Genomic DNA, 24,235 nt, shown 5'->3' with positions numbered 1-24,235 from the left:
AACAGCAACCCGGCATACAATGAGGAGTGTAAATGCGTGTGCCCATCAACGGCGACACGAGGATACCCGTGACGCAAAAGCACCGGCAAGCAACCTCTCAACGCGAAACAAGGAACCGTAACAAAATGGAAATGAAACCCCATTTCTCCTTTTAGGACAATGATGAAAAGCCAAGGAACAGAAGAACAAAACCTGTGAATGCATGGATGAATAATCTGCGTTGCCTGCCACTGCCACTGCCAGGGAAAACGGAAACGGGAGGTGGGCCGGCGTTAGCGTACATGTCGTGTCGTGTCGCGTCCCGCAGAAACAGAAACCAGAGGGCGAGGATGATTATATTACATGGGGCGCCCAGCTCGTCGTCTTCCCCCGCCGAGGCGTCGCCCACACATCACTCGCCAGTGGAGCCGAGCTCCTCCGCGTACTCACGGCCACCATCGACAGCTTGACCTGAGCACCTCGCTTCCTCCGCTCGCTCACTCACTCGGTCCTCGCCATCATCTCCTTCTTTCCAGCTTTTCTTTGCAGCTGCCTCCTCCCTCCCCCGCCCTGTGGACTGTGCCCCCCGCTTGCTTTGCGCGCTGCCTTTCCCCCCTCCCTCTCCTCTCCTCTCCTCTTTCTTAAAAGGCTGCTCCCTCTCCCCCTCGCACCTCCTCCCTCTCTCTCTCTCTCTCTCTGCCTTGGCATGGCCGCCTGAGGTCAAATACCCATCCCGCTTTCTCTCTCTTTCTCGCGCAATCTTTGTCCCAGATTCCAACACTCACCCCTCCTCGATCCATTTATATTAGTGCCTGCCTGCTAGCCGCTCTGCGCACCTCTGCTTCACCTCTACCCCATGGCCATGGCTTCCCCGGCGGCGGTCAGCGAGCCCCCGACGGAGCAAAAGCGCCGCCAGCTTGGCTTCTGAGCTCTGACCTCGCTTCTCACCCACCCCGCACCTACCTACCAGTACAGTCACTAAGTAGCAAGCTCTCTCAGCTCAGCTCAGCTCAGCTCGGCTTGACTTGAAGTGGTGCGTAGCAGTTGGTTGGTTGGCGGAGCGGGGCGGATGGAGAGCAGATGGAGGAAGGCCAAGATGTCGCTGGGGCTCAACCTCTGCGTCTACGTGCCCCGGACGCTGGACGACCTGGACGCCGGCCCGCCCTCCACGGGCTCCTCCACGGCCGCGCTCGTCTCGCCGGCGGCCTCCTCCTCCTCCTCCTACGCCACCAGCGCCAACACCACCCCCACCGCCGACCCCGGCAGCGCCAAGGGCCCCGGCGCGCTCATGCCCACCACCCCGACGCCAACCTCCGCCGGCCTCCGCCTCTCCAAGTCCGGCAGCAAGTCCTTCAAGGTACCACCACCACCACCACCAAACTACATATCCAGTGTGTTGATTTATCTCTGCTTTCTCGGTTAATTAAGCTCTAATCCCTCACAAAAAATACTTAAAAGCTTGGATTCAGGCTGTACACCTGTGACGTTCTTGTGCTTCCAATGATGCACGCAACTATCCAAGCAACTTTCTTCCGTTCTTTCAACACAAACACACACACGCACAGAGTGGGGTGAAGAACACAGGAGGGTGGAAAAGGAGGAGGAGACGGGGGCAACGCAATGGTGGATGGGGAATATCATCATGGAGCGGGGGAGTTTGTCTTTCTTTAGTGCTGGGGTCCTCCTCCTCCATAGATAGAAGGATAGTCCACACATCTTTTTCCTCATCACTCACCTTTTCCTCCTAGTCCTAGTCCTAGTCCTCCTCCTAGATAGCCAGCCATCCTCATTCACTTCTCTTCTTTTCGTGGAGGCATAAAGGGTGAGGAGGCAGTGACATACATAGCTCCTTTTCACAGCAGCAGCAGCTGCTTGGACACTGTTCTCAGATGCCTTCTTGCATTCTTCCAACACACACAAGGAAAAAACGTTTGAGAACAGGAGGGTGGGTGCCCATGGAATGGATGCCTGGGAGCCCACCAGAGCCTCCCTTTAGGGTGCCCAGAGGCCAGATTTGGAAAAGGCGATTAGTTTCCGCCAGATGATGCCAATTTGCAAATTGTTAAGCTGCAGTATCCCTAGTTAAGTTGCAGTATCCCTAGTTAAGTTGCAATATCCCTAGTTATGCTATGGGCTATGGAATCAATGACGTGGCGTGGCGCTAAGCGGACACGGGGGGCGGTTTAGGTTTGAGTTTTCAAATGCTTGTGGGGGGGTCAGCTCTTTGATCTTCTTCCTGGTCTTACATGGTGAGGTGTTTTCTTCCGTCAGAAATGGATTATTCAAATCAAGGCATCCACATCACTATGATAATTCTAACAAGAACACCACCCCCTTGCATTATTCCAACAAAGATAAACCAGAACAGGAGGGGATATGCATTCTCATCTCTCTTTGGAGCACCCAGAGGCTCTTTGATCTTTTGGCCTTACAGGGTGATGAGGTGTACTGCTGTTTCGTCAGCGATGAATTATTCAAATTAAGGCACCTACATCACTCGAAAATGCTAAGAGATTACCACTTCCAATTGTAAATTAGCTTGACCATGGATCTTAACCTTGCTAGGTAAATACCTAAACCTTGAGCAAGCTGCTTCTTTTCAACTCAAAGTCTGAAAGTGTGGTGCATTAGTAAGGTGTTCTTTTTATCTGACAAAAGCCTGATAGTGTTGCATTTGACAATGGTATTTCGAGTGTGGTCAACGATACTAATGTATTTCTTCATCGTCAGGCAATACATGACTTACTCATTGGAACAAAACTATCTATGCAATGTTAAATGACAACGACGTTTCAAAAATCGAAAGCTCATGGATAACTTCATCTCTCCATGGTCCACCATCCTTTTCAGAACAGCTGCTTGTGCACTGTTCTCAGACCCCTTCTTGAATTCTCTCAACCGAAAAAAAAAAACAATTCAGAACAGGAGGGGATTGTTAAGATGCAGTGCTCCTAGTTATGTTACTGCATCATTGATGTGTAACGGTCCTAAGCAGACACAGGGACACGGTTAGCATTTGATCTTCCAGTCTTACATGATGAGGTGTATTATTAGTCAGCCAGGAATTATTCAAATTAAGTCACTTACATCACTCGATAATGTTAGAGATTACCACTTCCAATTGTAAATTAGCTTGACTATGGGCTTTGCGTCGCTACATGACTAACTAAACCTTGAGTAAGTCTCTTATCAAATCAAAAGTCTGAAAGTGCGGCGCCTGAGCATTTTTGTTTTCTGATGGAAGCCTGATTCTGTGACATTTGGCAAAGGTTTTTCGAGGGTAGTTGACAATACCACCGTATTTTTTAGCGGGCAAGCAATCCATGACTTATTCATCACAAAAAAAATATCTATGAAATGTTAAACGATAACGACATTTTAAAAATCAAAAACTTATGGATGACTTCATCTTCATGGTCTACCATCCTTTTCAGAACAGCTGCTTTGTTCCTGTTCTCAGACCCCCACTGCTTGGGCATTATTCTCAGATCCCTTCTTGTTTTTTCATATATTTTTCCATAAAACAAGAGAGGGCATATGGAGTTCCCATGAGCCCACCACCATGTTGCTTTAGGGTGCCCAGTGGCCAGAATTGGAACAGGAATAGTACTCTGATGATACCCATCTGCAATTATTAAATTGCATTATCCTTTGTTATTTTTATAAAATCAGTGGTGTGCGGTGGTGCGAAGAAGACCCGGGGACACGATTAGTATTGGGTTTTGAAATGTAACTGGAAGGTCCTCCCTTTGATCTTCTGGTCATATAAGGGTGAGGTGTATTGGTTAGTCATCAAAGAAATATTCAAATTAAGGTACCTAGATCACTCACATAATGTTAGATTACTACCCCATTGTAAATTAGCTGGACCACGGGCTTAACCTTGCAACATGACTATACCTTGAGCAAATTTGTTCTTCACGACTGAAAGTCTGAAAGTGCGGCCGGTATGCAAAGTTTTGTTTGTTTATTCTGATTGAAGCCTGAAACTGTCAAACTGCAGAATTTGACAAAGGTTTATAGAGAAAGGTCGACAATGCTAATATAGTTCTTTAGGAATTAAGCAACCCATGACTTATTCATCATGGCAACATTATCTATATAAAAATAAATAAATGATGAGGACAATTGAAGAAAGTGAAAAGTCATGGGCAACTTCATCTTCTTGATCTATACATTTATTATTGTGACGTTTCAATGTTTATTTGGCTGGTCTTCTTTACTTCAGTTTGCACCATCACTTGATAGTTGATACGACTATATATACCATGAAAAACGCTTTCCCAGATTCATATTTTGACCATTTTTTAATATCTGTATCTTAATCCTTTTATATTGGCTTTTTTGCAGAAAACATGTGCGATATGCTTGACCATAATGAAACCTGGTCAGGGCCATGCTCTATTCACGGCAGAGTGCTCACATACCTTTCACTTCCATTGTATATCTGCAAATGTTAAGCATGGAAGCAACAATTGCCCAGTTTGTCGCACCGAATGGAAGGAACTTCCATTTCGTGGCCCGCTGGTTGCTGCAATCCCTCAAGGAAGTGCAAGGATTAATCCTGTCAATGGGCAGCAAAATGGCGGCCACATGACACTATTGCGACCACTCCCTCGTGCTCGTTCTTCTGGTCGCCTTCATCATGTAACTTGCTTGTTGCCTGACACTGACCGAAGTGTTTTCAATGATGATGAACCCTTGGACTTGTGTGAGGCAACCGAGGACCATCAGCAGGGATGTTCAAGAACAGTAGAGATAACGACACACCCTGAGTTCACTGAAATACCAGAAAGTACTTCAGAAAGAAGCTTCACTGTTCTAATTCATCTAAAGGCACCCCTTGCTCAGAGTTTGCACGTACCCGGAGATGACAGCAGCCCAAACACTGGTCGAGCCCCAGTTGATCTTATCACTGTGCTTGATGTCAGTGGTAGCATGGCTGGTACCAAACTTGCATTGCTGAAGAGGGCCATGGGGTTTGTCATTCAGAACCTTGGCTCCTCAGACCGGCTTTCTGTCATCGCCTTCTCATCATCTGCACGCAGGCTCTTCCCTCTTCGTCGGATGACCGAATCTGGTCGTAAGCAAAGCTTGCTAGCAGTCAATTCTCTGACGTCAAATGGTGGCACCAACATTGCTGAGGGTCTGAGAAAAGGCTCCAAAGTGATTGAAGAACGACAGGCCAAGAATCCAGTCTGCAGCATTATCCTTTTATCAGACGGGCAAGACACATATACAGTCTCACCAAGTACCGGTGCACACAAACCATTTACAGTCTCACCAACTGCCAGTGCACAGAAAGCATCAGCGGAGTATTGTGCGCTCTTGCCATCTACTAATGGTAGTCAGCAGGTACCAGTTCATGTGTTCGGGTTCGGTGCTGACCATGATGCAGTTTCGCTCCATTCGATCTCTCAAACCTCTGGTGGGACCTTTTCATTCATTGAGACAGAGGCTACAATCCAAGATGCATTTGCTCAATGTATTGGTGGACTTTTGAGTGTGGTCGCACAGGATTTACGTGTAAAGGTGGAGAGTGTGCACCCTGATGTGCACTTTGGTTCCATCAGATCAGGCAGCTACTCTAGCAGAATTGCAGATGATAAGAGGAATGGGTCCATTGATGTTGGTGACCTATATGCTGAAGAGGAAAGGGATTTTCTTATGACCCTGAACGTTCCCCAAGGTTGTGGCGATGAAACAGCACTTCTCAAAGTTGGTTGTGTCTACAAAGATCCGCTGATGAAGGAGACCATCAACATGGCTGAGGTGCAAGTGAAGATCTCCAGGCCGGCATTCGTGTCGGTGCAAACCGTGTCGATCCAGGTGGACCGGCAGAAGAACCGCCTTCACGCAGCAGAGGTGATGGCCGCGGCAAGGTTCTCGGCGGAGCGTGGTGAGCTGGCACACGCTGTCTCGCTGCTCGAGGACTGCCGGAGAATGATCATGGGGTCAGCTTCAGGGCAGTCCGGCGACCGGCTGTGCCAGTCGCTGGACGCGGAGCTGAAGGAGATGCAGGAGAGGATGGCGAGCCGGCAGAGGTACGAGGCGTCTGGGCGGGCCTACGTGCTGTCGGGCCTGAGCTCGCACTCGTGGCAGAGGGCGACCGCCCGCGGCGACTCCACGGACAGCGAGAGCCTGATCCAGGCCTACCAAACGACGTCGATGGTCGACATGGTGCTGCGCTCCCAGACGCTGACCCGCTCGTCGACCCCGAAGCAAACCCCGCAGATGAGGCACGCCAAGTCGTTCCCGGCGCACCCTCAGCCTAGGTAGGTAATAGAAACCGTGTCCCGGCGTCGCCGTCGACCGGGCGCCGAAATAAGGATCTTTAGCTGAATTTAGATTCTGTGGAAGCAGCAGTAGTGGTGTGAGTTGGATTCTTGGTTTTTGTTGGGGTGTGGGGGGTGATGGGATTGGGTTGGGAGTGGTACAAATGGTGTGGTATAAAGAGATGTAAATTTGTTTTGGGGGCTGGTGGTGGTGGTGGGGGTGGGGGTATATGGAGGGAGTTAAGTTAAGGTGAGGTAATTCTGTACTGTAGTGGGGTAGAGAGGGGGGAGGGGCTGGTATAAGTGTGCTGGGGGAAATTGGTAAGGTAGGGGGGAGAAGGTGTTGTGCTGTGCTGTGTTGGTTACTTGGTGTTAGGGGGGTATACTCCAGTATTGTTGTATGTACTGCTAGCTAGCTCTCCTTTGTGTGGTGGTTGGTGATGTACATAAAGAAATGGTATACATTTGTGAACTGAATCCAACTCTTTGGTGAACGCATAGATGCATACCTGATCTTTGTTGCAAGGCAAAAATCTAATCTGCCCCTGTGTCTGAACATGGTTAATTTGCAGGCTCTGAATCTTACTCTCTGTGTTGTTATTTTTACTGTACTTCAGAACTTTGTCGGTTTGTTCATCCTGTGCTGATGGATGTTGGAGGCGATGTCTGGAGGCGTTGGTGGGTAGTAGGTGGATGCTACTGATTTCGCATGCATGTCGCGTATGGAGATGAGCATATTTTCACATACCTCGGTGAATCTGTTGGATGGTGGCGATTGCTCGTCGTGTCTCGGTAACTGCAACGACGGCCCCCGCGCGTGGCGGCGCTGGTGGATAGGCACGCCGCGGCGTCAGGTGTGGGGCGGGTTTTGGCGACGGCCGAGGGAGGTTGCGGTCGCCGGTTGCCGCCGCCTCAACCGCGATCTGAGCTGAGGAAGGACGATACTGATTTACAACGGGCCGTGGTCCGTATGGATTTGGGCCTGGGCTTTCTCCAGGCCAGTATGGCTGGTGTACGGTGTGGATGGGGCCCTCAGGAGGGTCACGGTCGGGCTCGGTTGGCGGGCTGACGTGAATGCCTCAACCTCAACGGTCTTCTTCTAGAGTCGCAGACTGACCGAACGTGATAGCGATGCATATATACTGACGAAAATATGCGTAAACTCATTTGTGGCCTCAGATTCGGGAAATCGTTAGTAGGGGGCACGTATGGCTTAATCATTAGGGAAATCGTTAGTAGGAAATCCGGGTTTGCCAATTGTAATTTTTGTTTTGCAAGTCGTGTCGCGGATGTTTTTCGAAACGGGTGTCTCGAATGTTGAGTGCCAATTTTTGCCATTCTCTTGATCGGGGTAGACACATCCGGCTTGGACAACCCCATGTATTCCTCTATTTGTGAACCTTGATTAATAAAGCTTGGCAGATTATTAAAAAGAGCACCGGTGGAAATACAAATCTGAAAATAGAGAGGAAGATATAATGGTGCATATGGTTCCACGCACACTCATTACAAATAGTAAAATATACTCCCTCCGTCTCAAAATAAGTGACTCAACTTTCTACAACATAGTAAAAATCCAAATGGTTTTAAATTAGGCTATCAATTTTAGTCGATTTGTTCTACTCACATGTGATGTTTCGCGAAGAAATGACATCCGTGACATTTTTAGTGAAGAAAACAAAATCATGTCTCCAAATTAGTTAAAACATGGTCTTTTTTTACAACATTGATTATAATTTTTTACCTAGAATATTATAGATGTCCATTGTTCGCAATTTTCACACGAGTGAAACACTCAGTCGCACCCCTTCGCCTCGCCTCGCGGCAGCACATGTGATTAGGGTTTCTCAGCCTTCTGTTAATGTCGTCGTCTGTCCACCTCGTCTTTGGTGGTCTTAGGGCCATGGAGGCGTGGTGGACCATGGCCCTTGCCGACAGGAGGATACATACTTTGTTTTTAGGTGTTTTTAGGCCCGTTAGGATTTGTATCCTACTCAGGAAGGTGGGACGACGACTCCCTGAAACGGTGCGTCGAGCGTCACTGGAGGACGTCTCAAGGGATTCGATCAATGTTGGTCTTTGATGGATCTCTATGGATCCATTCTTTATTTCACGCGACTGTAGAGTTGAATCATTCCTATATATCTACGCTTCTTTTCATCAGCGGCGGTTGTTGTTCTGGTGCACTGGTTCAGTAAGGTGTTAGCACGACGACTTTCCAATTGTATATTACAACAAGTTTTGCTGGCTTTGACGAGAGAGGGGTGGTGATGGCGCATCTTCCACTTGTTCTGGTACTTATAGTCATCGCTGGGTGGTATACATACCTGAATAAAAATTATATTTCTGGTGTTTCTTGCACTGTCATGAGAGATGATGAACAAATCAAAAGCGCTTCGTCATGGGTCTTGGGCGTCTGTCGTGTATGCTCCTGTTGGCTTGGCTACACTACTCGATGTGATGTTATATTTCACTTTGGCTGATCAAATAGTGTTACTGCAGATTTTCCTAGCGCATGTTGGAAGTTTTCTCGAGCGAGCGGAGGCTGCTTTGAGCAGTCTCTTCCTTGTGCCAGCTTTGTCGCAGACCACTCCGATGTCACACCCTCCTAGTGTGGCCAATGTTGGCTCCACGAAGAAAGGGGGCAAGATTTATATGGATGTTTCTCCCCTCGTGTTGGGGACAGTTCATCGTCTTTGTCGGCCTCGTCCCCTGTGTGTGTCTACCACTGAGGGTGAGTCTGTCGTCGTGCTTCAGGCTCCGGTGCTGCAGGCCATGCCAGAGCTACAGGAGCTATGTTTGAGCCCTACTTCACCATTGTTTGTGGAGCATTTGGAGGCGGACTCATCGGCGACCTCATGTGAGGGACATGTCTCCCCTCTGTCATCCAAGAAACTGAAGGTGCCTGAGTCCATCATGTCGGCAAACCCTGCGGTTGATGATGTCGTGTCGGTGGTTCCTCTAGCTGAGGATGTTGATGCAGCTGGTGTGTTGATGATGGCTCCTAGGAGCATTTTGGTGGACGACATTGACACCGAGAAATTCGAGGAGTTTTATGTTTTTCTTGACAAATGGGTGGCCGATCAGCCTCATTCTGGCAAAGACAAGTGGTTGCCCCTCAAAGGAGAAGCCAAGCGGGGAGAAAGCAAAGAGGAACAAAAGTAAGAAGAGTGGCGCTATTTGGAAGGCGTCCATGATTTCATGATGGAGGGTGCTTAGGTTTTGCCGTTGTCGACGTGCTTGGCAGGACTGTCATTTGTGTTGTGCAAGTGTTGAGGGTTGAGAATGTTGCATGTTTGGAGGACCCCTTGAGTGGTGTGGGTGTTTTGTACTTTATGAGCAGTGCATGTATGGGTTGCCCGTATCGGTTTTCGCCTGTTTTTTTGCAAATTAACCGGTCAACTCTCTACTTCTTAATTAATCAACGAGTCAAAACTTTTGCCTCTGCTTCAAACAGAAAGGCTTAAGAAAAACACTCTACCATGTACGTTGAAAATTCAGAACTGTTTGAAATTTTCAGGCATTTTTTTTTTCGATTCTACTATCCATAATTGATGCGCGTGGAACAATGTTTGTAAAAGTCCGTGTCCTGAATACTTTGCTTATTCCGCAAAAAAGAGAGAGTATACTTTGCTTAAAAAAAGTGAGCGGAAAAGATAGCGATGCGTGCATACGCACGCACTGACACGCCCGGTTGTGCTCGTACAAGGTCGTATTTTTCCACGTAGCAGTGTAGAGCTCTCTCTGCGCTAACAGAAAAACACAGTTGCGCATACCGCCACCAGACAAGGTCAAGATGGCCACGGGTGTTCGCGCACACAGTGACACCAGCATCCAGAGACCAGTCTGGTCTGGCTGGCCAGTGTATTTTTCGTTTCAGTAGCTGTTGCCGGTGCCGCTCCTCCACCTACCCCCCAGCGTACGAGCACTACTGGTCACACACACACACACATCATCACCGCCCATCACCTCCTCGGATCATCATCACCGGCTGGACCTGGACTTGGATCCACCACTAATTTATCATGGCGTCTGCGTTGGTGCACAGCCACAGCGACGGACTTCAGAAAGCGAGCGGGGAGCGAACAAAAAAGGCGCGGCATCCGCTGGTGCGCTCCTCCTGTCCTGGGTGGGATCTGACGTGAGCTGAAGTCAAGATCCCTTCTCTTCCCGGGAAAGGCACCGGAGACAGCGGCAAGTGGCAGCGGAACCTCGTTCCGACGGACGGGCAGACGCGTCGATAGATCTTGTGCTCCAACCTTCCGTTGCCTGGCGCATTTCTGGGTGGGTTCAGACTCGAGGCCTGCATCGTATTCGTGCGGGTGGGCTGATCGGTGGGTTCTCGTACGTGGCCAGCTAAGACATGGATCCGTGCCTGTCGGTTTGTCGTCGCCTTGCGCTGCTGCTGCTGCTGCTACGCTATCCCTGCACCGCACCGCCGTTTCTGTCCGTGTTCGCTCCTTCTGTTCGCACCGCCGTTTCTGTCCGTGTTCGCTCCTTCTGTTCGCTGCCCGGCGGTGGCTGTCGTTGGAAATCAACTTCTGGTACGTAGTTTCTTTGTTACCGACAAGGTAATTACCACTACTAGTAGTTCGTTAAGCTTCTGGTGGATCTACATGACATGCTGGCTCGGTTGAAACTTTGGCAATGTTTGAACGTGGACACCGTCTTAGACGACGGCTCCATTTACACGGCTTAATAATTACGGTATTTTTTTAGAAACCGCTGTAATTTATTCATGCTCGTAACAATTACAGGTACGATGATTTGGATCTAAGATCCAAGAAAATAAGTCCTATGACTAAGAATTACAATCAAACCAACAAAGAAAGTTTGACTCCACAACATAAACTCATCAGATCCGATTTGGATTTGCGAGGACAGAAAACTCTTTAATCTCATGGCACCGCAAAAAAAACGAGAGTAAATTTTTTATCACAAAATACGATGATTACTAAGCGATGACGATAAACGTAGAACTCTTTAAGATGTGAGGTCCCCTCACCTCTCGGCGCCAAGATGGCAGCTGGATGTGAGGGGACCAAAAATTTCCTTATTATGGTACTCCCTCTGTCCCAAAATTCTTATCTTAAATTTGTCTAAATACGGATGTATCAAGTCACGTTTCAGTATTAGATACATCCGTATCTAGACAAATCTAAGACGAGAATTTTGGGACGGAGGGAGTATATATAAATAAGTTCCGAATTATGAAGTGCAGGGCGTTTTGCCTGCCAGGCTCAGATGACCAGGCATAAACAGTAAATTCATTAAAAATAGCAAAAGAAAATATTTTTTTGTTGAAATATGCCTGAGTGCATGATGTTCATGCTAAATTTGATAAAGTGTGGACATTTGGGGAGCTCTTAGTAAAAAAAACAAATTCAAGCCCATGAGAAAGTTTGAAATTCTGAACTGTTCGGATGTCATTTTGTCTTTTTGCCACAGGCTTCTCGAATGTCCAAACTAGCATCACGCACTGGATCATCTTGCAGCACACAAAAAAAGCCAAATTTCCAAATTATCTTGCAATTTTAAACGATTTTACTATGCAATGGTGCAGATGAGCTCGGGCTCAGAATTGGATATTCAGTGCAGCAATCTTTTCTAAGAGGGGATAAACCAATTTCTGCGCTTGCTTTTCCCTCTCACAAGGCGACTAGGGGAAATCCTTTGCTTCCCCCAATCTATACCGGCAAGCCCGTGGATTTGCCCTTTCACCGCCTGCTGCTTCAGCGGCTGGTGATGAAAAGAGGAATCCTGGTGCCTCCGCTCCGGCTAGTAGATAGATAGGGTTTCACTCCTAGTAGATGGACGTTTTTTCTTTGAGTCAGTCTTCTGGGGTTTGATCCTCTTTAAGTTCGTTTGTCCGAACGAATTAGACGGAGCTTCGGTGTGGATTCCTGCCAGCTCCTCGGACAACGAGGTTAGAGTTTCTCGCCATGCGTACGCAACAACGTGATTTGATGTTAGTTTCTTGAGATCAATTCAAGAATTCAACGACGGGGGCACGTGCAAGAACACTCACTATTCGGCTGTCATCGTCAAGGTCAGGCCCTCTCCGGTATGAGAATGGCTACGGACCCTTCGGCGGCTCGTTCTTACAGTGCCAGTGGTCGTTCGGTGGTCCATATACATCAATGTAGTTTTTATCATGTAGTATTTTTGATGAATCCTTATAATACATATGATCTCTGAAAAAACAATTTGTTTGTGTGCTTTCCCTTTCGCAGGTCCCGATTATAGAAACGAGACATAGAGAAAAATACCATTCCTGCTTTGTCCATTTCCTTTTCCATTTCAATACTCCAGCTCATCCTCAGTTCCACTTCCACGCACAAAAATAAATAGACAACGAGTATGCACCGCAACAGATTAGATTTTTCTTTGGAAGCGCGCAACTGATCACGCGTCGGCGTCGCCAACCCGCTGGCCGGTTTACCCATTTTGAATTAAAGAAATCGATTAATTAGCCGAGCACCAGCACAGCAGAGCAGCCAGCAGCAAAGGCGAAAGGGAAGCAGCACAAAAGAAACGAGATTATTGCTCTCCCTCCCCTCGCACCCGCCTACCCTCCGTAGCAGCGAGCGACAACTCAGGGAGACGAGACGAGAGGAAAGCGCCCCCGCCCCGCCCCCATTCCTCGCTCGCACCCTTCCGCCTCGCGCCCACGCGTGGAATCCCCTTTGACTCGCAGCTTCCCCCGCCGACGCCCGCCAGCCGCGCCGGCGCGGCTGCCGATCCGCCGCCCGTCCCGCCTCCTCACTCAGGTTCGCCGACCGCACGCCCCGAGCTTCTCCATCTCTCCGCTGCTGCTTGCTTCTGATTGCTGCTCCAGCGCGGCGCCGCCCGATCCGCGCTCGGGGCCGGGGAATGGCCGGATCTCACCCCGGGGGACAGGGGCCTTGTCGGCGGCGCCCGCTAGATCTGGGGCGGGCGCGCCGTACGGACGCACGCACGCCGCGGCGAGTTTTCGAATTCACGCGGATCTCCTGCCCGTTTCTGCTGTCCCGCTTTTCGTGCCGGATTCTCCCTGCTCTGTTTGGTTGTTAGGATCGTTCGCTGTTTTGAGCTTGCTTCGCGGCGATGATATGCCTGTCCACTACGCTTCATTTGGCAATCGGAGTCGAAATGGTACCGTCTGGGTAGGTGGCAGCTTGGATCTCACCAGCAATGGATTCTGCAGGTCTCCTACCGAGGAGGAGGAGGAGCAGGAGGAGGGGACGCCCGGGTGCGCGCAGGGGGCTAGCTAGATTCGGAAGGGCGCCATGAAGAAAGTGTTCGACCAGACGGTCCGGGACCTGTACGTGACCTCCATGCCATCTGTCCGTGTTCATTCGAGAGAGAGTTGTTCGTTTGCCAACAATAGTATTTATTCGTTCTTGTCTTTCTCCTTGCAGGAAGCGGGGGGTGAATAAAAAGGTCCTCAAGGTGCCTGGCACGGAACAAAAGGTGAGGAGATCTCAGGCCCTCTTTCATGCACGAGCATGTGTTAAGCATGCTGTTGCCAAATTCGTCTGATTGCTCACTGCATACATCCAGTTGCTATGAAGCATGATGTTAATATGAGACTGCTCTTGTATTAATCCTTTCCACGCAAACCACCTGAAACAGATACTTGATGCCACAAGCAACGAGCCGTGGGGCCCACATGGATCCCTCCTGGCGGAGATCGCCCAAGCAACGCATAACTAGTACGCATTTCATGTTTCTGCTATTCGTTTGCCGCCTCGCCGAACAGTGCCCTGCTTTCCTGGTTCTAATGTGCTTTGCGTGTTTGCAGTCATGAGTATCAGATGATAATGAATATCGTGTGGAAGAGGGTCAGTGATACCGGTAAAAATTGGCGGCATGTGTACAAGGTATGGTCTTCTCTACAAACGCGAGTGGGCGGGGGAGACTAATCTTGATAATGCGCTGGACAGTTGAATCTGATGCTGTATTTTGCTCTTGTGTAGGGATTGATTGTCCTAGATTACCTGGTAGCACATGGAACCGAGCGAGTTATTGATGACATAAGGGAGCATTCTTATCAGATATCGGTAATGCTATCGATCCTCTTTCCTTCCGTACTACCTGCTTGAAGAACCACATAAGCATCTCATCTTACGTTCCTGCATCATACTTGATTGATGCTCTAACAAATATAACTGGAATTGCAGGCACTAGCTGACTTCCAGTATATCGATTCTAGTGGGAGAGATCAAGGTAGCAATGTACGACGGAAATCCCAGAGCCTCGTTAGTTTAGTTAATGACAAGGAAAGGATACTGGAAGTTAGGCAGAAAGCACTTGCTACCAGAGACAAGTGAGTGTAACTTTATACTATGTGTGCTTCAAATATCTGATCGGCACATACTGTCTCATACACATGTTTGTTATGCTGACTAGTTGTCTGTGTTTCTTTATAGGTATCGGAGTGCATTTGCCACGAGTGGGCCACACAGGAGTCCAGGTGGATATGACAATGACCGTGATCGCTACGAAGGAGGTAGATATGATAACAGGAATGGCTATGGGAGGGAACGAGATGGGTATAGAGATGATGACAGATACAGTGGCGCTGGAGATACCCCCAATAGGGATGGAGATCGTTATTCTAGGGACTCTAATGAACGCAACAGGGAAGATGAATACAGAGGAAGTAATAGCAACCCTGAGTATGCAGAAGGATCAGGCCGCAGGAGCTACGGTGATGAGGAGGCTTATTCATCCCGGTCCGTTTCATCCCTTGTTTCGATCTAACATTCTTAAGCGCTGATTATAGGAGGGTCAACAGATGATTTTCAAGATTGTTTTTGTGTATTACTAATATAATGCCATTTATGTTAAACATCCTCCTGTTTCTGTTACAGTGGTCGTGGCAGCAACGCTGATGCGCCTACTCAGGATGAGAGGTAAAAATGTAGTGTTGTTGAGTACTTACCTTTTAGCTTGTCCTTCCGGAGCTAGCTGTCTTAAGTTCTACCTGCTTTAACAGGCCTATTGAGCGGAAGGCTTCTAACCAGCAGATTGCTTCACCACCAAACTACGAAGATGTCACAGGAGATACCCAGGACAATCATCATGATGAAAGGTGATGATTCTATCCTACAATTTATAATCTGTAGATAGAATAATGACATCGGGAATCTGAGCCATCCATCCATTTCAGAAATGGAGGGAGTGTGCCTGCTGTTGCACCAAAGGTGTCTTCTCCATCTGTTCCTAGAACAAGCTTTCCCCCAGCCCCAGGGCAGGTGAATGGTGTTCATGATAAGCCTGTCGAGGTTGTAGCTGCACAACCACCTGCTCCTGCTGCACAACCACCTACGCCTGCTGAACCGAATGGTTTTGATGAGTTTGATCCACGTGGATCAGTACCAGGTATAGTTTGTACTCTTTTAGCAGTCAATGTGCTCATGACTAAACCAAAGTTACGGAAAATAGCAAGGATTTTTGTTCTGTTTCTTTATAAACTGTACAAGAAGAACAGTTGCATGGAAGAATTTTGACTAACTGGCACGTTGCTGTTATAACTTTTTTGGTGGTTACGAAATACTTATTTCTTTCATATATGTTTTCTTTCAGATGCTTCACCTCCGGTGAATACCTCACCGATAATGAATAGCTTTGAGATGGATTTGTTTGGGTCAGATCCTATTGGTGCGCTGGCTTTGGTTTCTGTGCCTCAGCCGACTGACGTCCCAAGTGTTGAGCCATCATCAAGTTCAGGTTTTGAAACGGATAGTTTTATGGGCATGCCACCTGCTTCTACTGGATTCAGTGAGGTATGAATCTGTAGAACTTAGTAACTTACTGCCATTTGCATAAACTAGCGCCGATGATAATGGGGATAAGATACAATTTAGACTGGACTGTTTCATAAGTTCTTGTGTCACTAGTTTACTTAAAGTAATTTAAACTGCCATACAATTCCTTGAAATTTGACATACTGGATAAGTTAAGGTAAAAATATTACTTAGCATAGTTGTTAAAATGTGTTTATCCTTCGTGCATCTGGAGTAATGTTGGCTAAATCTCGCGCAGTATAACTTTTCTGAATTAAACGTGAAGTGACTTCCTTTGGTGATGGAATGACTGTTGTGTTCTGTTTTAATATGGTCATAATAGCCAACACAAGCAGACATTCAGCTTTTTCTATTGTATTTAAACATTGTAGGCAATTGATGCTTCAAATCCTTTTGGAGATCCTACTCCTTTCAAGGCAGTTCAAGAAGAGAATCATGCAGCTTCTCAGACAAATGCGACCCCTGCTGGTTCATTCCAGGCCACAGGACCTGGTGCAGATGTAAATCCTTTCCAGCCTGCTTCATCCACTAGCTTTGGTTTTGAAGATACTCTCGGCGATCTCAGTTTTGCATCCAATGCCGCACCTGGACAACAGGATATTTTTGGAAGCACCACCTCCTTACCTTCAGGGGTTTCACATGCAAATCCGTCCCAGCAGGCACCCCCGGCTTATGTTCCCTCCCAGGCATCTCAGCCTATTACTCATGCTGCTCCCATGTTTGCTCAGCCACAAGCATATCCTGCAGCCACAAACCCATCATCATTTCCTCAGGCTGCTGCGCCATCATTTGCTCCCCCACAGGCACCTCAACATGCTGCACCATCATTTGCTCCTCCACAGGCACCTCAACATGCAGTTCCCAATCTACCATCAGGCCCATCAAACTTCTATATGCAACCGGCTTCAGGGACTGGCGTTAATAGCCTGCCTGGGATTCCTTCGCAGAATGGAGCACCACCATCCTATGCTCCTCCACAGTCTTCTCATCTTCCACCTCAACATGCACCTCAGCAAAGCTTCCACCCACAAACTGCTGCACCAGCACCACAGGCACCATCAATTTCTCGAGGGGCATCTCAGCCCTTTGGTGCCCCAAATTCAGTGCCATCTGGTGCCAGCACTCCTTTGCAGTCAAGTTTATCAGCTCCCCCAGAAACACTAATTTCAGCTTTGCAAGTTAGTCAGACCCAGCCAGTGAAGAAATTTGAGCCCAAATCTACAGTTTGGTCTGATACATTGACCCGGGGTCTTGTCGATTTCAACATTTCTGGCGGTAAGTGGCTTTTCTATGCGCCTGCAATGTCCTCGTTCTGTTTTTGTGTGTCCTGACCTAATTGTATGTTGTTTTTTTACAGCAAAAACCAATCCACATGCAGATATTGGAGTGGACTTTGATTCAATCAACCGCAAGGATAAAAGACAAGACAAGAAGATCTCTCAAGCACCTGTAGTATCTACGATCACCATGGGCAAGGCAATGGGATCTGGCTCTGGCATTGGTCGAGCTGGTGCGAGTGCCGTTGCACCCCCTTCCAACCCAATGGGTGCCGGGCGGGGTGTCGGTATTGGTGGTGCTGGTTATGGTGGCGGAATGGGAATGAACCGGCCAATGGGGATGGGAATGGGAATGGGAATGAACCAACAACCCATGGGAGTGGGGATGGGGATGAACCAGCAACCGATGGGGATGAACCAACAACCCATGGGAATGGGCATGGGGATGAACCAACAACAGATGGGAATGGGAATGGGGATGAACCAACAGGGTATGGGGATGAACATGGGCATGGGCATGAACCAGGGGATGGGGATGCGGCCTCCTCAGATGGGGATGGCTCCGGGCGGCATGCCTGGCGCTGGCTACAACCAGATGGGTGCTGGATATGGCGGGCAGCAGCCTTACGGCGGGTACAGGTGAGATTACACAGGCACAGCGAGGGTTTGAGAAAACAGTTTAGCAGGCTTTCGGATTTTGCTCACCTGGGTTTCCCTTATGTATGATTGATTTCTTTTGTTGGGGGGTATAATTTTTATCACTATTCTTTTTCCTATCCATCCATGTTGGATATACTGTATCTACTGAAATGTATCGACATGGCACTGCCACAACTGCCGCGTTGTGTTTGGATGCAAAGCCACATGATATTCCAAGCTTGGTTGGTTGTAGTTGTATAATTCTCTATAGGCTACTCTTGTCACCAAACATATGTTATTTGTTTCAGCGTTCTTGCTGGATAGGCAATAAAAGGATGTACTACCATTTTGTTGAATTTCTGTTCGCTCCATTTGAATAACGCATGCTATCATAGATAGATTTGTACTTGATGAAACTTTTGAGGAAAGAAGATCTGGAACTTGAGGCGTTTGGTAGAGTAGTAAGTAGGAGTACAAATCAGAGTTTTGAGAGGTCGGATGTGCAGCAGTTCATGAAGGCATCCTTGTCTTGGCGGAAGAGCGAAACGTAGGCGTCCACGCTGCTGCCGCCGACGAAAGACGCCACGAGGAAGACCACGCCCTCCACCGGCACGTAGCTGGGCATGAAGAGGAAGGGCCGGCCGCCGCCCAGGTCCAGGTCATAGAACGGGAGCCGCACCCAGCTGTTCACCTCGACGTTCGGGCTCAGCACCATGTCCGCCGCGTCGGCCGTCGGCACCAGCCGCTCCTCCTCCACGGCCCCGGAGCAGGCGAAGTCGATGAAAGACCTGTAGTAGGCGTCGTCGACCCGCGCAACCGCCCGGCGGATGAGCTCCGCCGCGCGGCGCAGCGGCATGTCCACGAGCTCCCGCGCGGTGGCCGTCGGCCGCGCCCAGAGCACCACGTTGCCGGTGTACCCGTCCGGCACCGGCGGGCTCATCCGCCCTCGCCCGTCCACTCCGATGAGCAGGGCGGTGGCGTCGCGCCCCTCGAGCCCGCGCGCCCGCGTCACGCACCGCCACAGGCACGCCAGCACGCACTGCACGGTGCTGTACCGCGCCCCGGCCGACGCCTGCGCCTTCAGCTTCGCGATGCGCTCCGCGCTGAAGTGCACCCTCTCTACCACCACCACCTCCTCGTCGTCGCCGCCGCCGCCGGCGTCGTCGTCCTTGCGGGCGTCGTATGGCTTGAACTCGACGACGCGGTGCTCGTGCTCGATCTTAGGCGGGCTGCGCGGCGCGAAGAACGACGGCCGGTCGTGCACCGGGGCGGGGTCGATGGGGGCGCCGCGCGTCGCCTGGCCCCACGCGAGGATGAAGTTGCAGAACCCGCGGCCGTCGGCGACGGTGTGGTGCACGGTCAGGCCGACGACGAGGGACCCGCACGCGAACCGCGTGGCCTGGACCAGCATCAGCTCGTCGCCGCCGCTCGGGTGCAGGCTCAGCGCCGCGGGGGTGGGCCGCAGCGGCATGACGCTGCCGAGCGCCACGCCGGCCGTCGCCTCGACGAACCGCGAGCCGGCGTCGTTAAGGAGGATGGCGCGGCGGCTGCCGTCGGCGTCCCGGGCGAGACGCCCGGCGAACTCGCGGTACTCGACGAGGGCCCTGGCGAGCCCGGCCTCGAGGACGCCGTTGGGCGGGGCCGGCGGGTGGAAGGCGTAGATGACGGAGACCTGCGTGTCCAAGTTGGCCTTGTCGAACACTGACAGCGGGACGACGTTCGCCGTGAACGGAGGAGCCACCGGGCGGTGGCCGCCATAGTCAGGCTTGATGGACTTGGATGACTCCACTGTGACCTTCATACGGCGCTAGCTCAACTTACGAAGCTACGAAAAAATGTTGCACGCATGTACACGAGGAAGATGGGATGAACAAAACTAGCGCGAGCGCAAGCAAATATAAGAGCATCGACTCGCCCCAAACTCGCCTCAAACGTTCGGGTGTACAACCCGGTCACTGGCCAGGCATAAAAATTTGATCCAAATGGACGCCACAAACGTCCGAGCTGACCGGCATCGCGCATATCCAGCTCAAATATGGGGCGCCCGTGCGCGTCCGCCACGTTGGACCCGACAGCCCTACAACACCTCAAATTGCATCAAATCCACCGTCTCACCCTACCAGATCATTTGTTCTCTGCTGTCTTCTTTCTCCTCTGCGGTGTCAGTCTCGCCGCTTCCCGCCGCGCGCTATCCGCAGCCGTTCCGAGCCTCCGCGCCGTCGCCACCGGCACAACACTCATCTCCCCTGTCCTCGCCACCGGGGACGTCGTCGCCGGGCCGGACGCCACCGTGATACGTCTGGCGACTCTCTGACTCCGCCTTGCGCTCTATGTGTTCGACACATTTTTCGACCTAGTTTTTTGTGATCTTTTTAGGGAAACGATGAATTCCGATGCTTCGTCGGACGAGCAGTATGGACCCATCAAAAGATTTAAGATGAGTTATTCGATTTATCGGATTCAGACGAAGAAGTGGACATGATCATGCTCATGAGCATGCAAGAGGAAATGGACAGGCAAGTGGAGCATATTCTCAACTTCAAGGGCTCAATCAAAGGGATACGAGTGATTAATCGGGATAGGGTGTCCGGAGCATGGGTACTGCAGAGGGAGTACTTTGCTCCGAACTCAACTTTCTCGGATGATCCATGGTTTCATCACCGTTTTCGCATGCGGAAACCATTGTTTTTGCGCATTGTGGAGGGAGTGGAGGCACACGATGACTATTTCAAGCTCACAAGGGATTGCCGCGGCCAACTTTGTTTCTCTGCTAAGCATAAGTGCATGACTGCTCTTAGGATGCTTGCACTTGATACTGCCGCAGAGGCCGTTGGTGAGATGGTCAGGATGGGGGAGAGCACATGCCTGAAGACTACTGTCAAGTTTACCCGCGTCGTCGTACAGGTGTTTGGAGCAGAGTATCTGAGAGAACCAAATGTGCAGGACAAAGAAAAGTTGTTGGTATTGGACATGCCAAGGATTTCCAGGAATGCTTGGATCAATTGGTTGCATGCATTGGCAATAGAAGAACTGCCCCAAAGGTTTGCGGGGAATGTATCAAGGTCACACCAAAGAGGCCACCATCATACTAGAAGCAGTGGCATCACATGACTTATGGATTTGACATTTTTTTTGGAATGTCGGGTTCTCATAATGACATCAACGATCTCCGGTGTCCAGGAGGCTTTGCAATAGGGAATCGCCGCCGTGCAACTACACTGTCGATGGCTGTGACTACAACATGGGATACTATCTTGCCGATGGCATCTATCCTCAGTGGGCGGCGTTTGTGAAGACCATATTGGATCCACAGGGCAAGAAACAAAGCCACTTTGCAACAATGCAGGAAGCAGCTGGGAAGGATGTGGAGAGGGCATTCGGAGTGCTTCAAGCTCGTTAGGGAATTGTTCGTGGAGCTGCAATGATGTGGAAATCAGAAACCTTGTGGCAACTCATGACATGTTGTGTTATTTTGCACAATATGATTGTCGAGGATGAGGGTGATGTTGTTGCCCAAACCAATGATTTTGAAGCGCGTAAAGAACAAGTTCAAATCCCGGAAGATCAAGATGCAGTTCAGCTTATGAACTTTCTATAGATGCATCAGAATCTTTGAGATCATCATGTGCACGTGCAGCTACTTAGTGATCTTGTGGAGCATATATGTACCCACAATGGGAAACAAAGAGCAGATGTTTGAGTTGTGCACTTCAAATAAATTTTATGTAAACACTATGTATTTTCGGTGAACATTTGTTATTTACGTACGACATTGGCATGTATGATCGACATGCATGGATTTGAGAGTCCGAATTTGAGATACGTGGATACCGAACACGGGATATGAGGACCCGTCCGGATGCATTAGTGGGCATGCCTGGGCATGTCTCCGAACATATAGAGGGCCGGATTTGCCAAATCCGGCTATAGATACTCTAACCACCCAACTTGTCTTATCGAGTTTCTTTTGGAGCTTGATAGTTAAAAAATACTTTAGCTGCAAATCTGGTCTACGACCCATCTAAAATCGACTTTGTGTCAGACGAGAGTTTCGATACTAAATATCATGTGCGTACATTTTTACAAAAATAAATTCATCTTTTGGCCCCCGTAACGAAGTTCCTCAGCAGAGATCCAAAAGAAGAAATCCATATTTCGACGTTGAATTGACACAAATTGACATGAATGTCTAAGAAACAACCATAAACTTCAAAACCGTCTTAAGTTATAGCTCTGAACATTTAAAACTATGCAAATTTTAACCTAGCCCTACTCAAACTGGTTTCTGGTTAGCTTGACTGGTTTCGACCTGCCCAGTCAACCATCCACATTACCACGTGACCATTTGACCAAAAAATGTAAGTATCAAGAAAAAGTTATGTAAAATGAGCACTACCAGGGTGATCATTCTATGAAAATTCCAAACTTTCTTTTGTCACCAGCTCCTTCCATAGGCCCCTCTCAACGGGGCCAAAGGTTCGTCTGAAGGCGATATTCCCCAGGTTGGATAAGGCGGATGCCAGTGTCATGTTTTTATCCGCACAAATATTGTTGAGCATCTGGAAACGAATGGCGAAGGGCCGGGGTCCGGACCACCGGTAGCCAAAAAAGGGTGGAGGTACCCAAACCCACTTCGATGGAGGAGCCGAGGCGTAGGACCGGCATCAACTGAACAATCGCCTACCAAAATTGAGACCCACCAGATATTTGTGCAAACACCAAGGGTTGGTCTCGCAGGTATTTGGCGCGAATAATATCTAGCCACAGTCCACCCTCCCCCAAGGCGATCCTCCATAACCATTTTGATAAGAGGGCAATATTCATCCTTTTGGATGAGATAACCCCAAGACCGCCCTGGTCCTTGGGTTTGCATATCTTGGACCACTTCACCATGTGGTACTTCTATTTATCTCCTTTCCCCGTCCAGAAGAACCAGGACTGGTACTTGGCAATATCGTGGTGAAGGGATTCATTCAGACTATAGAATCCCATCAGATACATCAATAGGCTAATCATCGAGGAGTTGATCAGGACCACCCGTGCCGCTTTGGACAACCAACGTCCTTGCCACGGCTCCACCCGGTGTTGGACCTTGTGTTAGAAATATGCCCTAGAGGCAATAATAAATTGGTTATTATTATATTTCCTTGTTCATGATAATCGTTTATTATCCATGCTAAAATTGTATTGATAGGAAACTCAGATACATGTGTGGATACATAGACAACACCATGTCCCTAGTAAGCCTCTAGTTGACTAGCTTGTTGATCAATAGATGGTTACGGTTTCCTGACCATGGACATTGGATGTCGTTGATAACGGGATCACATCATTAGGAGAATGATGTGATGGACAAGACCCAATCCTAAGCCTAGCACAAGATCGTGTAGGTCGTTTGCTAAGAGCTTTTCTAATGTCAAGTATCATTTCCTTAGACCATGAGATTGTGCAACTCCCGGATACCGTAGGAATGCTTTGGGTGTACCAAACGTCACAACGTAACTGGGTGGCTATAAAGGTGCACTACAGGTATCTCCGAAAGTGTCTGTTGGGTTGGCACGAATCGAGACTGGGATTTGTCACTCCGTGTAAACGGAGAGGTATCTCTGGGCCCACTCGGTAGGACATCATCATAATGTGCACAATGTGACCAAGGAGTTGATCACGGGATGATGTGTTATGGAACGAGTAAAGAGACTTGCCGGTAACGAGATTGAACAAGGTATCAGGATACCGACGATCGAATCTCGGGCAAGTACTATACCGGTAGACAAAGGGAATTGTATACGGGATTGATTGAATCCTTGACATCGTGGTTCATCCGATGAGATCATCATGGAACATGTGGGAGCCAACATGGGTATCCAGATCCCGCTGTTGGTTATTGGCCGGAGAACGTCTCGGTCATGTCTGCATGGTTCCCGAACCCGTAGGGTCTACACACTTAAGGTTCGATGACTCTAGGGTTATAGGGAATAGATATACGTGGTTACTTAATGTTGTTCGGAGTCCCGGATGAGATCCCAGACATCACGAGGAGTTCCGGAATGGTCCGGAGGTAAAGATTTATATATGGGAAGTCCTGTTTTGGTCACCGGAAAAGTTTCGGGTGCTATCGGTAACGTACTAGGACCACCGGGAGGGTCCCGGGGGTCCACCAGGTGGGGCCACCGGCCCCAGAGGGCTGCGTGGGCCAAGTGTGGGAGGGGACCAGCCCCAGGTGAGCTGGTGCGCCCCCCCACCAGGGCCCAAGGCGAAGAGAGAAGGGAAAAAG

General features: G+C 49.3%; 3 protein-coding genes across 3 annotated transcripts; 2 read left to right on the top strand and 1 right to left on the bottom strand.

Moving 5' to 3' along the window:
- Positions 1 to 358: 358 nt before the first annotated feature.
- Positions 359 to 6,787, top strand: LOC123146040 (E3 ubiquitin-protein ligase WAV3). The gene is made up of 2 exons (XM_044565609.1): positions 359 to 1,336; positions 4,330 to 6,787. The coding sequence occupies exons 1-2, from the start codon at positions 1,049 to 1,051 to the stop codon at positions 6,256 to 6,258; spliced, it is 2,217 nt and encodes a 738-aa protein (XP_044421544.1). The 5' UTR covers positions 359 to 1,048; the 3' UTR covers positions 6,259 to 6,787.
- A 5,964-nt stretch (positions 6,788 to 12,751) lies between these two features.
- On the top strand, positions 12,752 to 18,317 carry LOC123146037 (clathrin interactor EPSIN 2). The gene is made up of 14 exons (XM_044565607.1): positions 12,752 to 13,024; positions 13,441 to 13,557; positions 13,655 to 13,706; positions 13,869 to 13,948; positions 14,038 to 14,116; positions 14,213 to 14,296; positions 14,417 to 14,562; positions 14,666 to 14,971; positions 15,110 to 15,151; positions 15,235 to 15,330; positions 15,409 to 15,620; positions 15,825 to 16,024; positions 16,417 to 17,320; positions 17,403 to 18,317. The coding sequence occupies exons 2-14, from the start codon at positions 13,523 to 13,525 to the stop codon at positions 17,963 to 17,965; spliced, it is 2,799 nt and encodes a 932-aa protein (XP_044421542.1). The 5' UTR covers positions 12,752 to 13,024; positions 13,441 to 13,522; the 3' UTR covers positions 17,966 to 18,317.
- An 84-nt stretch (positions 18,318 to 18,401) lies between these two features.
- LOC123146039 (agmatine coumaroyltransferase-2-like) lies at positions 18,402 to 19,854 on the bottom strand. The gene has a single exon (XM_044565608.1). It carries the CDS (start codon positions 19,760 to 19,762, stop codon positions 18,440 to 18,442), a length of 1,323 nt encoding a protein of 440 aa, XP_044421543.1. The 5' UTR covers positions 19,763 to 19,854; the 3' UTR covers positions 18,402 to 18,439.
- Positions 19,855 to 24,235: the final 4,381 nt, after the last annotated feature.

Source organism: Triticum aestivum, chromosome 6D, assembly GCF_018294505.1.
Source record: "Triticum aestivum cultivar Chinese Spring chromosome 6D, IWGSC CS RefSeq v2.1, whole genome shotgun sequence".
NCBI classification, from domain to species: Eukaryota; Viridiplantae; Streptophyta; class Magnoliopsida; order Poales; family Poaceae; genus Triticum; species Triticum aestivum.
Note: the sequence above shows the minus strand (reverse complement) of the source record. Positions and strands in the feature narration are given on the sequence as shown.